The following is a 15000-nucleotide window of genomic DNA, read 5'->3' as shown; positions in this document are numbered from 1 at the left end:
TTGTAACAAGAAAAAAAAAAAATGATGTGTGTGCATCTGTTTGTGTGTTCCTATCAGTGTGTGTGTGTGTGTGTGTCTGTTTCTATCAGTGTGTGTGTGTGTGTGTGTCTGTTTCTATCTGTGTGTGTGTGTGTGTGTGTGTCTGTTTCTATCAGTGTGTGTGTGTGTCTGTTTCTATCAGTGTGTGTGTGTGTCTGTTTCTATCAGTGTGTGTGTGTGCGTGTGTCTGTTCCTATCAGTGTGTGTTCTGTTTACTGTGTGTGTGTGTGTGTGTCTGTTTCTATCAGTGTGTGTGTGTGGGTGTGTGTCTGTTTCTATCAGTGTGTGTGTGTGTGTGCGTGTGTCTGTTTCTATCAGTGTGCGTGTCTGTTTCTATCAGTGTGTGTGTGTGTGTGTCTGTTTCTATCAGTGTGTGTGTGTGTCTGTTTCTATCTGTGTGTGTGTCTGTGTGTGTGTGTGTGTGTGTGTGTGTGTGTGTGTGTGTGTGTGTGTGTGTGTCTGTTCCTATCAGTGTGTGTGTGTGTCTGTTTCTATCTGTGTGTGTGTGTGTGTGTGTGTGTGTCTGTTTCTATCATGTGTGTGTGTGTGTGTGTGTGTTCCTATCAGTGTGTGTGTGTGTGTCTGTTTCTATCAGTGTGTGTGTGTGTGTGTGTCTGTTTCTATCAGTGTGTGTGTGTGTGTCTGTTTCATGTGTGTGTGTGTGTGTGTCTGTTCCTATCAGTGTGTGTGTGTGTGTGTGTGTGTGTGTGTTCCTATCAGTGTGTGTGTGTGTGTGTCTGTTTCTATCAGTGTGTGTGTGTGTGTGTGTGTCTGTTTCTATCAGTGTGTGTGTGTGTGTCTGTTTCTATCAGTGTGTGTGTGTGTGTCTGTTCCTATCAGTGTGTGTGTGTGTGTGTGTGTGTGTTTGTTTTTCAGTGTGTGTGTGTGTGTGTGTCTGTTTCTATCAGTGTGTGTGTGTGTGTGTGTGTGTTCCTATCAGTGTGTGTGTGTGTGTCTGTTTCTATCAGTGTGTGTGTGTGTGTGTGTCTGTTTCTATCAGTGTGTGTGTGTGTGTCTGTTTCTATCAGTGTGTGTGTGTGTGTCTGTTCCTATCAGTGTGTGTGTGTGTGTGGTGTCTGTTCCTATCAGTGTGTGTGTGTGTGTGTGTGTCTGTTTCTATCAGTGTGTGTGTGTGTGTCTGTTTCTATCTGTGTGTGTGTGTGTGTGTGTGTGTGTGTGTCTGTTTCTATCAGTGTGTGTGTGTGTGTGTGTTCCTATCAGTGTGTGTGTGTGTGTCTGTTTCTATCAGTGTGTGTGTGTGTGTGTGTGTGTGTGTGTCTGTTCCTATCAGTGTGTGTGTCTGTTTCTATCTGTGTGTGTGTGTGTGTGTGTGTGTGTCTGTTTCTACTGGTGTGTGCGTGTGTGTGTGTGTGTGTCTGTTTCTATCAGTGTGTGTGTGTGTGTGTCTGTTTCTATCAGTGTGTGTGTGTGTCTGTTTCTATCAGTGTGTGTGTGTGTGTGTGGTGTGTTTTATCAGTGTGTGTGTGTGTGTGTGTGTTCCTATCAGTGTGTGTGTGTGTGTGTCTGTTTCTATCAGTGTGTGTGTGTGTGTGTGTGTGTGTGTGTGTGTGTCTGTCTATGTGTGTGTGTGTGTGTGTCTGTTTCTATCAGTGTGTGTGTGTGTGTGTGTGTGTGTTCCTATCAGTGTGTGTGTGTGTGTGTGTGTTCCTATCAGTGTGTGTGTGTGTGTGTCTGTTTCTATCAGTGTGTGTGTGTGTGTGTGTGTGTGTGTGTGTGTTTCCTATCAGTGTGTGTGTGTGTGTTCTGTTCCTATCTGTGTGTGTGTGTGTGTCTGTTTCATCTGTGTGTGTGGGTGTGTGTGTGTGTGTGTGTGTGTGTGTGTCTGTTTCTATCTGTGTGTGTGTGTGTGTGTGTGTGTGTGTGTGTGTCTGTGTGTGTGTGTGTGTGTGTGTGTGGTGTGTGTGTGTGTGTGTGTGGGTGTGTGTGTGTGTGTGTGTGTGTGTGTGTGTGTGTGTGTGTCTGTTTCTATCAGTGTGTGTGTGTGTCTGTTTCATCAGTGTGTGTGTGTGTGTGTGTGTGTCTCTGTGTGTGTGTGTGTGTGTGTCTGTGTGTGTGTGTGTGTGAACATGAGAACGTCACCTCTTGCTCTTTGTTTCCTGTTTCTTCTCGTTCTGCTTCCTGCTGAATTCAACCTGAAAGAACCAGAAATAAAAAGAAATAAACAAGAAGCTTTGAAAACATTAAATCAAACATTTTTCATCAACGATGAAAGTTGATAAGAACGATTTTCTGTTTTGTGAAGAACCAGATTCTTCTTCTTCTCTCTTCTCTGAACTCATCACAGTTCAAACAAACATTTTCTGTGACTTTCTGAGGGAATGAGTTGGATCCAGGTCTCGTAAAGTTCTGGATCAATAGAACTGAATCTGCTTTTATTGTTTTTTTATTTTATCAAACCATAAACGAGCTCCTTACATCTGATCCAGATCCTGGCTCCTCTAATCTGGATCCCGACTCGATGTTTCGGGTCTCCTCTGATGGGAAGTGGTCCAGTCTGGATGCGCACTGTGGCTCTGATCTGGCTTCAGATTTCAGATCTCTGGTTTGTTCTAATGTAGTTCCAGACTTCATGTCTAATTTGATTCTATGTTTCTGATCTGATCTTGATTCAGGTTTTATATTGGATCCAGATCCAGCCTCCTCATTTGATCTGGAACCAGATTGAGGGTCTTTATGATCCACTAATATGGATCGAGACTCTGTGATCTTTTCTAATCTGGATCTCAGCACAACATTAAGTAGGTCTTTGGTTTCTGATCTGGATTCAGTCTTCAGATCTAGTCTGGATCTTGGATTCACATCTAATGTGGATAATGACTCAATGTTTCTGGTCTCCACTGATGTGGAATTTGCCTGCAGGTCTGACCTAGATCCAGTCTGCAGGTTTCCGGTCTTGTCTGATCTGGATCCAGGCCTCAGGTCTGACCTGGATTCACACTTTATATCAGATCTAGATCCTAAGTGGAGCTCCACAGTCTCCTCTGAACTGGATTCAGACTGCAGGTCTTTGTCTCTCTCTAATCTGGATCTAGACGTTAGCTCTGACCTGAATCCAGACTCTAAATCTCTTGTTGGCTCTGACCTAGATCCAATCATCTGGACTAATCTGGATTCAGGCTGCAGATCTCTGATCGCTGCTGATTTGGAATCTGACTTCATGTCTGATTTAGATCCAGTTGTCAGGTTTAATCTGAATCTGGATTGCAGGTTTCTGATTTCTTCTAGTCTAGGTCCAGTGTTTGGCTCTGATCTGAATCCGGACATCGGATCTGACCTCACCACTAATTTGACTCTAGGCTTCTGATCTGACTCTAAGTTTCTGGTCTCCTCTGAGTTAGATCTAGGCCTTAGAACTGATCTGGATCCGGTCTGAAGGTCTCTGGTTTCTTCTGTTCTGGAATGTGACTGCAGGTGAGCGCCCTCTGCTGGTGTGGATTCAGACTCCAGGTTCTGGTCCAGGATGAGAGTCCAGTCCTGCGGAGGAGACAGATGGGAATCAGGAGGGTCAGAGTCTTTTCTGGACTCGAGTGTCGAGTGTCTGGACTGATGATGTCACTGATGATGTCACCGTGTCTCTTACATCAGATCCAGACTCTTTCTTTTGGACCATGATGCTTTTCTCCGCCTGTTGCAGCTGCAGCCTGACGGCCTGGTCCGCCCTCCTCCTCCGATCCTGCAGCTTCTCCACCAGCTCCTCCAGCCTCAGCGCCCCCTCCTGGCTGCTCTGAGAACTCTGGATACAGTGAAGTGAGACGTTAAGTTACGTACGATGGAGTTATTCCAGATTCAATTTAAAACCAACGTAAACCAAGTCACGGTCACCTCCTCCTCACACCCCCCTGCCCCCTGCCGGTCCTGCAGCACCCCCCCTCTCCTCTGGAGGGCCTCGGTGCTCTGCAGCTGTCGGAGTTCGTGCAGCAGAACGTTGCTGCTGTTTAAAACCTGCAGAGACTTCAGCAGAACATCTGGAAACAACGACAAAACCACACCAGTTTGAATAAGAAATAAACCTGGTTTATCTACGGCTCAAACCAGTTTGAATTATTAACTAGAACATGAGTTTGAACTAGTTAATCTACCACCTGTGACCCTAAGGTTTCAAACTGTAAATCAGTTTGAAACTGGTTTCAAACCAGTTACCTTTTCTCATGGAGTCGAATCTGAGCTGAACTTCAGTCAGTCTGACGTCGTCTGGTCTCACCTGAAGATTCTCAAGTTTGTTGATACTGACGTCAAACTACAGAGAGACAGAGACAGAGGGGGAGACAGGGGGAGGGAGAGAGAGGGGGAGAGAGAGAGGGGGGGAGAGAGAGGGAGGGAGAGAGAGGAGGGAGAGAGAGAGGGGGAGAGAGAGAGAGAGAGGGGGGAGAGAGAGAGGGGGAGGGAGAGAGAGAGAGAGGGGGGGAGACAGGGGGAGGAGAGAGAGGGGGGAGAGAGAGAGGGGGAGAGAGAGAGAGGGGGAGGGAGGAGAGAGAGAGAGGGGGAGAGAGAGAGAGGGGGAGGGAGAGAAGAGGGGGAGAGAGAGAGAGGGGGAGAGAGAGAGAGGGGGAGACAGACAGGGGGAGGGAGAGAGAGGGGGAGAGAGACAGATATTATTATTATTATTATTTGAACTGCTGCTGTCATTAATACCATCTATAAATATAATAAACAGAACCAGCAGATCCGTTAGCGTCGCAGTTTGTCGACAAAGACGCCAGAACTGGGACGGATGCTAACAGCTGTTAGCTGCTGTTAGCGCAGTGGGACACCAGCAGCCAATAGACCAGCAGATATACGGCAGCGCCTGAGACATGTCCCTCGGGGAAGGGTCAGAGGTCAGAGGTCACGTTACACATCAACAAGTTCAAATGGTTGGATTTATTTATATTGACTGGTCCTGATGACTCAAAGCTCTTTACAGTTTATTGACATTCACACTGATCAGAAACCATTAACTTCTACTTTGATTTGTTTCTTTAGTTTGTGTCCCATCTACTTGGAGGAGGCGGGGTTTATATAACCTCTACTGCAGGCAGCCACCAGGGGGCTGGTCTGTGTTTCACTGTAACTCATGTTTCCAGATGTTTGTTACCTCCAGGGCTCGGTGGTAAAAGTCTGACGCCATCATCAAGACTTCCTGTCGTCTGTGGAGCAGGTGAAGGAGCAGCGACCATCCCTCGCTCAGCGACGCCCCCATCGCCTCCTTCAGCTCCGTCTCCTCTTCCTCCTTCTTCAGCTCCGTCTCCTCTTCCTCCTTCTTCAGCTCCGTCTCCTCTTCCTCCTCCTTCAGCTCCGTCTCCTCCTCTTCCTCCTTCTTCAGCTCGCTCTCTCCTCCTCCTCCCTTCCTCCTCCTTCAGCTCCGTCTCTCCTCTTCCTCCTTCTTCAGCCTCGTCTCCTTCCTCCTCCTTCAGCTCCGCCTCCTCTTCCTCCTCCTTCAGCTCCGCTTCCTCTTCCTCCTCCTTCAGCTCCGTCTCCTCTTCCTCCTTCTTCAGCTCCGTCTCCTCTTCCTCCTCCTTCAGCTCCGTCTCCTCTTCCTCCTCCTTCAGCTCCGTCTCCTCCTCTTCCTCCTTCTTCAGCTCCGTCTCCTCTTCCTCCTCCTTCAGCTCCGTCTCCTCTTCCTCCTCCTTCAGCTCCGTCTCCTCCTCTTCCTCCTTCTTCAGCTCCGTCTCCTCTTCCTCCTTCTTCAGCTCCGTCTCCTCTTCCTCCTCCTTCAGCTCCGTCTCCTCTTCCTCCTTCTTCAGCTCCGTCTCCTCTTCCTCCTCCTTCAGCTCCGTCTCCTCTTCCTCCTCCTTCAGCTCCGTCTCCTCCTCTTCCTCCTCCTTCAGCTCCGTCTCCTCTTCCTCCTCCTTCAGCTCCGTCTCCTCCTCTTCCTCCTCCTTCAGCTCCATCATCCCTTCATCCCTCCTCTGCTGGGTCTGTCGGCTGCTTTTCACCAATGACAGCGCTTCGCTCTCGTGTTTCTGGAACAAACAGAATCTAAATGAGATTAAGTTACCGAACATTTATCATCCGACAAAGACGTAAAGATGAATGAAGCATAAATAGTTTATTATGATTTGAACATTTATTTATCAGATCAAAGTGATTCTCAATTCAATGTTTTCATCTGCAGTTTCTTTAGAAGGCTAAGATAGAGCGCCCCCTACAGTTTAAGAGAATACTGATTTCTGTGAGGAGAAGCCCTCGGAGAATAAAAACTCCTCCAAGCTGTTGTGATTCTGCGAAGGCTTCTGTCATCATCGGTTACACAACCGGAACTAACAAAAACACCAGAAGAAGAAAAGCTTCTCAACAACCCATCTCCCCCTACAGGTGAGTGAGTGTAGAGCAGCTGGGAGACGTGGGATCACCTGGAGTTTGTGGATCAGCTGCTGCTGCTCCTGGATCAGTTTCTGATTCTCCTCCTGGTTCCATCCGATCTCACAGAGGCCCGGGTGAACCTGGACCAGCTGGAGGTGGACCAGAGAGCCGCTCTGCACACACACACACACACACACACACACACACACACACACTGTTGAGGGTTAAGGGCAGAGGAGGTCAAACCTTGTTAAAGTCCTTTGAGACAAATTGTAATTTGTGAATATCGGCTATACAAATAAAATTTTGATTGAATTTGATTGATTTACACACACACACACACACTCGCACACACACTCGCACACACTCACAGATTATTAATCTGACTCACAGAAAAGATTAATAATGAACTAATATAATAAAATGTATAATAATAATAAATATATATAATAATGGTTTTACAGATTTAACTTCACGTCAATGTGGGTCAACATGAGTGTGAATCGTGTGAGCTCCACATTCCTCAGGGTGACACTGTATCTGTGGCATGTCGACCAAAAAAGAAACAACGTGATGCGGGTCAAGAGACACACACACACACACACACACACACACACACACACACACACACACACACACACACACACACACACACACACACACACACACACACACACACACACACACACACACACACACACACACACACACACCACACACACACACACACACTCACACACACACACACACACACACACACACACACACACACACACACACACACCAACACACACACCCCACACACCACCCACTCACACACACACACACACACACACATCACACACACACACACACCACACCCCACACACACACACCACACACACACACACCACACTCAACACACACACACACACACACACACACACACACCACACACACACACACCACACACACACACACACACACACACACACACACACACACACACACACACACACACACACACACACACACACACACACACACTCACTGCAGCTTCAGTAAACAGTTTGTTCAGGAAACACAAAAGCCTCCAGTAAAAAGAACATAAACAAACTCTAATATTCTGTTGTTCTATAATTTGTACAAAAGAAGATTTTTCATTTCACTTCTCAGTTGAGACATTTTGTTCTTTTATGGGTTTTGTGTGAAACTAAAACAATGTGAAGTGAGTGGATCTAAAGCTTCATGTCTCCTGAACGCTTGAACTTTGTGGACTTGAATAAAGATGAATTGAGCTTTTACTCATATTTACAACTGTGACATAAAAGATTTAATTATAAAACAAGTCAAAGGATGTTTGATGAGTTGATGAGTGAAGATGGAGGCGACTCTTCACCCTGAGGACAGAGACGACCAGCTGTGATTGGCCGGCCTGGATGGCGATGGTGCTGAGGGTGGTGAAGGAAGGAGAAAGCTTCATGTTCTCCTCTCCTCCTCCTCCTCCTCCTCCTCCTCCCTTCATCCTTCCTGTCTCTTCTTTTCGTCCACTCGTCTCTTCAGTCTCTCCGGTCGTCATGAAGAAAAGATCCCATCAAAGATTCTGTCACAGATGAAGACATGACGAGTGTTCATTTCTGCTGGGAAACGTCCGTTACTCAAACACTCATTGATCTTTTTCTCTCGTTTCTCTCTTTTGTTCTCGTTGTATTTTCACAGTTTGTGAACTGAAGCTGAACCAGTGAGTTGAAAGTTTAATTCAGAGTGAATCCAGATTCTGTTCAATTCTGACACTGAACGCAGAGAACAAGACTCAGAGCTGGAACCCTCCCACCTGTACTTCAGTCAAAGTACTCATTCAAAGTATTAATACTTAAGCTAAAGCAATTATACTTCATTCAGAGTATTAATACTTAACACTGTAAAACTAAAAGTGTTAATGTTTGACAGTAGTTAGTTAGTTAGAAATGATCTAATAATAACTGAATAAAGTCAAACAACAATGAGGTTTTTATTTGGAATATTTATGATTCTAAAGAAAAAATCATCGGAAATAATAAAAACACAAAAGGCTGCACATCATAACATTAAAACGTACCTTTCATCTTATTCTGTTAAATATCTTAAACTCATATTTTCATTAATCAGGTTAAATAGATTTCAAACATATACTGAAAACTGAATAAAACATTATCATGTAGTTAAATGTTCAGTAATTGTTCATCATCTGCTAATGAATCATGTTCTAATGTTAAAAGAGTTCATAACTGCACAATAAACACAAAGGATTATAAAAGATAAAGTATTTAATCTTTAGTTTTTAAAGTGATTTAGTTTGTGAAGGAGAAGAAAACTTTACCTGAATCGTGTTGGAGGAGAAACGGGAGGTTTGAGGGTTAGGGGGGGGGGGGAAACACAGCTGAGAGAGAGAGGAGGTAAAATTAGAAGCAAATCAGGGAGCTCAGTGACACAGACACCTTTTATAAACACTCCCTGCACACATATATATATATGGGGGGGGTTAGTGCGTTAAAATATTAACGCATTAATTCCACAGGTTAATCATCCCGCTTTAACACGTTAATTTTGACAGCCCTGGTATATATATATATATAGATATATATATATATATATATAGATATATATCTATATATATATAGATATATATAGAGAGAGATATATATGAGCTAACTTAACTTATAAACGACATGTTGCTAACTTTAAATAAATCTTGGTCCTGAGCTTAGCTAATATTGTTATTAGCTAAACGTGGCTTCTCCTCTGGGATCATTCGTAAACAACAAACATCAGAGGGAGAAAGCTTTTGGAGTAACCATAGCAACAAGAAAGAGGAGGCTACAGTGTGCAGTGAAAACAGGAAGTGTTATTAATAACAATAATGATTTGTCACTGGTTCCACGACAAACACTAATCATGTGATCAATGATGCGGCTCCTCCTCATTGGACAGTGCAGGCTGTCATCTCTCTTAGTACCAGGAGGGGGAGACCAACTGCTGCCATAGTAACTGACTCCTTGTGGAAGTTCATGAATCCTAAGAGAAAAGTTCAGCGCCTCCTTCAGGAAGTTTCAACATCTCCCCACAGTGGTAAAGTGCCGATAGTGCCCCCTGCAGGCTGGGCCTGGCATTACAGTCAGAACAGAAATCAAAAGCTACTTCAGTTTAAAAAATCTTTATTGAACTTTCAACAATCAGCGCCGACCTCTCGTCTTCACGTGAACCAGAAGCAGCTCAGGCTGAGGATCATGGGAAATGTAGTGTGTCGTAACAAATGTAAACAGAATAGAAATACAAATAGAAAACAATCAAAACTGACACAAATTGAAAAGAAGTTTCCCATTTACACCCAGTGAGCCTCATGTTTCAGTTACAGAACCCTGCTGATTGGCTGCTGACGCTGCGTCAGACACTGAGGTTGATCTGTGGTTGGACAGTTTACTTCCTGCTTCGTGTCCAATGACGCAGATGAAACAGATGATCACTTTAATATCCTCTCAAATATCAAGCTGTTTCCATGGTGACAGAACAGCTGACTGCATTTGGCCAAAAGCTTCAGTTTGGAGTTTATATTTTTTCAGGCGTTATGATTGGCTGAGCGACATCCTCAGCTCCTCCTCCCTCAGGCTGCGGTCCAATCGCTGTGTCTCAGACTCCAGGACTGATGGGATTGGACTGTGCGTGACGATGGCGAGCGAATCACCGAGGTCGTGTCTTAGGGAGAGCAGCCACTCGCTGTTTCTGGACGACTGCTGGATAAACTCCGCCCTCTGCTGTTGATCCACAGCCAATGAGAGATGGAGCTGACTGACCTGAGGGGAGGAGACTCCGTCAGCATCACCACGACAACTCAGAACATCTGAAACTCTTCTTCTGCTGCTGCTCTCACCTGCTCCTCCAGCTCCATCACTCGACTCCGCAGACGCTCTTCTTCTGTGGTGTCTGTAGACTCCTGAACAAACACACAGAGGTTAACACAGTCTGAGGCAGGCACACACACACACACACACACACACACACACACACACACACACACACACACACACACACACACACACACACACACACACACACACACACACACACACACACACGCACACACACACACATGTGTGTCTCACCTGAGATCTGCTGCTTACAGTCAGCTGCTGTCGCAGCCTCGATCGCTCGTCCTCCACCTGAAACACACAAAGATCAAACACAGTCTCTCAGTGTGTGTGTGTACCTGTCTCAGTGTGTCTGTGTGTGTGTGTGTGTTACCTGTCTCAGTGTGTCTCTAGTGTGTGTGTGTACCTGTCTCAGTGTGTGTGTGTGTGTGTGTACCTGTCTCAGTGTGTGTGACCTGTCTCAGTGTCGGTGTGTGTACGTCGTCTCTCAGTGTGTTACTCTCAGTGTGTGTCCTCAGTGTGTCTCTCAGTGTGTGTGTGTGTGTGTGTGTACCTGTCTCAGTGTGTCTCTAGTGTGTGTGTACCTGTCTCAGTGTCTCTCAGTGTGTGTCCTGTCTCAGTGTGTCTCTCAGTGTGTGTGTGTGTACCTGTCTCAGTGTGTGTGTGTGTGTGTGTGTATGTCTCTGTGTGTGTGTGTGTGTGTACCTGTCTCAGTGTGTCTCTCAGTGTGTGTACCTGTCTCAGTGTGTGTGTGTGTGTACCTGTCTCAGTGTGTCTCTCAGGTGTGTGTACCTGTCTCAGTGTGTCTCTCAGTGTGTGTGTGTGTGTGTGTGTGTGTACCTGTCTCAGTGTGTCTCTCAGTGTGTGTGTACCTGTCTCAGTGTGTCTCTCAGTGTGTGTGTGTACCTGTCTCAGTGTGTCTCTAGTGTGTGTACCTGTCTCAGTGTGTGTGTGTGTGTGTGTGTGTGTGTGTGTGTGTGTGTGTGTGGTACCTGTCTCAGTGTGTCTCTCAGTGTGTGTATGTGTGTGTAGGTGTGTGTCTGTGTGTGTGTGTGTGTGTGTGTGTGTGTACCTGTCTCAGTGTGTCTCTCAGTGTGTCTGTTTGTGTGTGTGTGTGTGTGTGTGTGTGTGTGTGTGTGTGTGTGTGTGTGTACCTGTCTCAGTGTGTCTCTCAGTGTGTGTCTCTCTCTCTTCAGTTTTTCTTTTGTATTTTCCAGATGCGAGTTTTTCTTGTTCAGTCGTTTTTGTTCGAGTTCCAGTTCAGCAACGAGACGCTGGAGGACAACGAGTCTGTCCCCAACACCCTGCAGACACACACACACACACACACACACAGTCAGGTCCACAGGAAAGAGGACGATCACTTGTCAACCAGTTGGAGACACTGACCTCTCCTGAGTTTGGTCCCGCCCCTGAGCTCTGCTCCTGTTGGTGGGTTCTCTCCTTGTAGCCAATCAGAGCTGCCTCAGTTCTCTCCAGAGCCAATCGGACTCGATCTCTGTCCTTCTCCAGCTCCTCCGTCCTCTGAGTGAGAGCGTACACCTGAAGACGACATCATCGTGAATTCATCATAAACACGGAGAAGAAGCTGGGACACTGGGACACTTCACTGTGAACCACGTCTCACTGTCACAGTGAAACCACACAGTTCAGGGGTCGTACAGGTGAACGAAGACGGACCTGGATGACTGAGACATCTAGTGGTGACGTTACATATTACAACCAACTGAACCCTGAGGACATGAGGACTCTCAAGATGTTTTAACACATGAACTCTGTAGAATGTTGTCCTGACATGTTGTGTAGTTAGTGTTTGTGAAGCAGCAGCAGCAGGTTGTCGGGTCCGACTCGTTCAAACAGGAACATGTGGGAACATCCAGGCGAGGGGCGGAGCCTGTAGAGCAGCAGGGGCGGAGCCTGTAGAGCAGCAGGGCGGAGCCTGTAGAGCAGCAGGGGCCGGACATGACGTATAAACTCTGCTGTGGAAAGATCAGTGTTGTTGTTTACAGCTCATCCACACCGCCGGCCCTCATCACCAAAAGATCTGGAACCTCCTCGTGTTTCCAAGTGGACGTCTTCGCCTTCTACGTGTACGGCTCCTCTTCTTCATCCTGAGATCTTTGTGTTCTTCCAGTTTCACGTCCGTCACGTGTTAGAAACCTCATCAACACGTCCACTCGCTCACTGGGAAGCTTCAGGACATTGTCCTGCTGTTTCCTCACATGGACTCACTCTGACATGTTACACACATGTTACCAGGAGGCTGCAGGAGAAGATCCAGAACATGTCCAGAGACACTGACTCAGACATTTGTTCTCACAGACAGAACCTGGAGAACATGTGAGGAACATGTCAGGAACATGTGAGGAACATGTGAGGAACATGTCAGGAACACATGAGGAACATGTCAGGAACATGTGAGGAACATGTGAGGAACATGTCAGGAACATGTGAGGAACATGTGAGGAACATGTGAGGAACATGTCAGGAACACGTGAGGAACATGTCAGGAACATGTGAGGAACACATGAGGAACATGTCAGGAACATGTGAGGAACATGTGAGGAACATGTCAGGAACACGTGAGGAACATGTCAGGAACACGTCAGGAACATGTAAGTGTTCAGTTCATATCTGGAAACAGCTTCAGTGCAGTTGTGTTATTTAACCTGTGAATATTCTGATAAAAGTTGTTTTAAAAGTGATGAGACGTTGAACATCAGCGGCAACTAAACTTTTCTTTTACCTCAGTTTCTCGAAGCCTCAGCAGCCTCTTCACCTCCTCCTTCTCCTGCAGCAGAGACGTGACCTGCTGCTCCTCCTCCTGAGGAAAAGATCAACTATGTTAATAAACATCAGCTGTTTCCTCTCTACGGTGTTTTCTGATCACTCACCTCCGCTCCTCCTCTCTTCTTGTCATCTGTCCTCTTCCTCATCTGTCCATGTCTCTCCTCCTCCAACATGGCCGCCGTGGCTCTGACCCTGCTTAGCTCAGCCCTGCTCTCCTCCACCTCCCTCCTGACCCTCCACTCCTCCTCCACCTCATCCTGTCTCTCCTTCACCGTCTGGATTTCTCTCAGCTTCACCCGCTTCTCCTCCTCCATCTCCTCCACTCTGCTCCTCCAACACTCCTCAGCCTCCCTCCTGTACTCCTCTGTCTTCTCCTTTGCTTGAAGAGCCTCCTCCAGCTCCTCCATCACCTCCCTCCTCCTCCACTCCAGGGCCTTGGTTCTTGCTCTCAGCTCCTCCAGCTGTCCTCTTTCCTTTTCAACCTCCTCCCTCTGTTGCTCCACCTCCTCTATGACCGTCCTCGGGTTCTCCACCTCCTCCTTCTTCTTGTCCTTCAGAGCGCTCCTCAGTCGCTCTCCCTCTGTGTGGCTCTCCTGAATGACACAAAGTGTGATCGACGCTTTAAGGAACAGTTCACTAGTCAGGGTGGGACGACATGTAGCTTAGCTTAGCATTACGACTGTAAGGTGAGAAAACAGATAGCTTAGCATAATGCTAAGAGCTGACTTAGCTTAATCACTGGGAAACAGATAGCTTAGCTTAGCATAATGACCATAAACATTTGGACAAACTGAAGGACAGGTTGTAGCAGGAGCTGTACCTGCAGGAGCCCTTTGAGTTTGGTCATCTCCTCCAGCGCCTCCCTCAGTCCCTCCTTCATCTGCTGCCTCTCCTGCTCCTTCTCCTTCACTTCCTGCTTCGATCGCTCCAGGTCACACACCTGAAGCAGAGAGAGGAGACATGAGCTTAGCTGCAGCGCCTCCTTCAGGACGATGTCTCCTCTTCATCAGGACTGTACCTGACTCTGCAGGGAGCTCAGGTTGTCCGTCATCACCTCCAGGCTCTGCTGAACTCCTCTCAGCTCCTCCTGCACCTCCTCCCTCCTCCGCACTTCCTCTCCAAGAGTCGTCACCTCCTCCTCTGTCCTCCGCAGATTCTTCTCTGTCTCCTCCTTCTCTCTTTGTTCGCTTTTCACCTCCTCCCTCAGAGCCGTCATCTCCTCCATCCTCTGCATAAGCTCCTTCTGCACCCCCTTCTTCTCCCTCTCTTCCTTTTGTAACTCCTCAAACATCTGCCTCTCTCTCTTCGTCAGCTCCTCTTGTACTTCCTCCATCTGCCTCAGCTTCTCTTTGGTTTCCTCACTCCTTCTTTGTTCCCTCTGCACCTCCTCCCTCAGAGCCATCATCTCCCTCTCCGTCCTCCTCAGCTTCTCCTCTATCTCCTCCTTCTCTCTTTGTGCCCCTGTTACCTCCTCTCTCCTCCTCCTCAGCTCCTCCTGCGCTCCATCTCTCTCCCTCTGCACTTCCTCCCTCAGAGCTTTCAACTCTTCTCTCCTCCTCATTAGCTCCTTCTGCACCTCCTTCTTTCCCCTCTGTTCTTCTTGGACCTCCTCTGTCAGTAAAGACACCTCCCTCTCACTCCTCCTCAGCTCCTTCTGTATTTCCTCTGTCTGCCTCCACTTCTCAAGGGTCTCCTCCCTCCTTTTTTGCTCCCTCTGGACCTCCTCCTTGAGGACCGTCACCTCCTCCTGTGCATCTTTCTTCTCTCTTTGTTCTCTTTTCACCTCCTCCCTCAGCGCTGTCACCTCCCTCTCGCTCTTCCTCAGCTCCTCTGTCAGCCCTGTCTTCTCCTCCTCGAGCTCTCTGACTCTGATCCTCCCTTGCTCCTCCACCAGGAGGTGCTTATCTCTCTCTTTCTCCACTAAACTCCCTCGCTCCTCTTTGGTCTTCCTCACTTCATCTTCTAGCTTTCTTTTCTCCTCCTC

At 47.1% G+C, this 15000-nt stretch overlaps 2 protein-coding genes across 9 annotated transcripts in view; both read right to left on the bottom strand.

Moving 5' to 3' along the window:
* Positions 1 to 15000, bottom strand: part of LOC118120114 (abl interactor 2-like) — an 882953-nt gene that overhangs the window by 362699 nt on the left and 505254 nt on the right. The gene's annotated exons all lie outside the window — the stretch shown is intronic.
* The window catches only part of si:dkey-230p4.1 (trichohyalin), a 17604-nt gene continuing 12102 nt past the window's right edge, over positions 9499 to 15000 (bottom strand). For all 3 annotated transcript variants that reach the window (XM_047342545.1, XM_047342547.1, XM_047342546.1), the window contains exons 20-28: positions 14035 to 15000; positions 13837 to 13956; positions 13121 to 13609; positions 12973 to 13050; positions 11616 to 11768; positions 11381 to 11530; positions 10461 to 10517; positions 10229 to 10291; positions 9499 to 10151 (exon numbers count right to left, since the gene is read on the bottom strand). The exon at positions 14035 to 15000 is cut by the window's right edge and continues 1625 nt beyond it. In XM_047342545.1, coding sequence (XP_047198501.1) covers positions 9924 to 10151; positions 10229 to 10291; positions 10461 to 10517; positions 11381 to 11530; positions 11616 to 11768; positions 12973 to 13050; positions 13121 to 13609; positions 13837 to 13956; positions 14035 to 15000 — 2304 coding nt within the window. In that variant the 3' untranslated portion in view covers positions 9499 to 9923. The remainder of the gene's footprint in view (positions 10152 to 10228; positions 10292 to 10460; positions 10518 to 11380; positions 11531 to 11615; positions 11769 to 12972; positions 13051 to 13120; positions 13610 to 13836; positions 13957 to 14034) is intronic.

The sequence above is a fragment of the Hippoglossus stenolepis genome, chromosome 13 (genome assembly GCF_022539355.2).
Source record: "Hippoglossus stenolepis isolate QCI-W04-F060 chromosome 13, HSTE1.2, whole genome shotgun sequence".
NCBI classification, from domain to species: domain Eukaryota; kingdom Metazoa; phylum Chordata; class Actinopteri; order Pleuronectiformes; family Pleuronectidae; genus Hippoglossus; species Hippoglossus stenolepis.
This window is presented reverse-complemented; position numbering and strand designations above follow the sequence as displayed.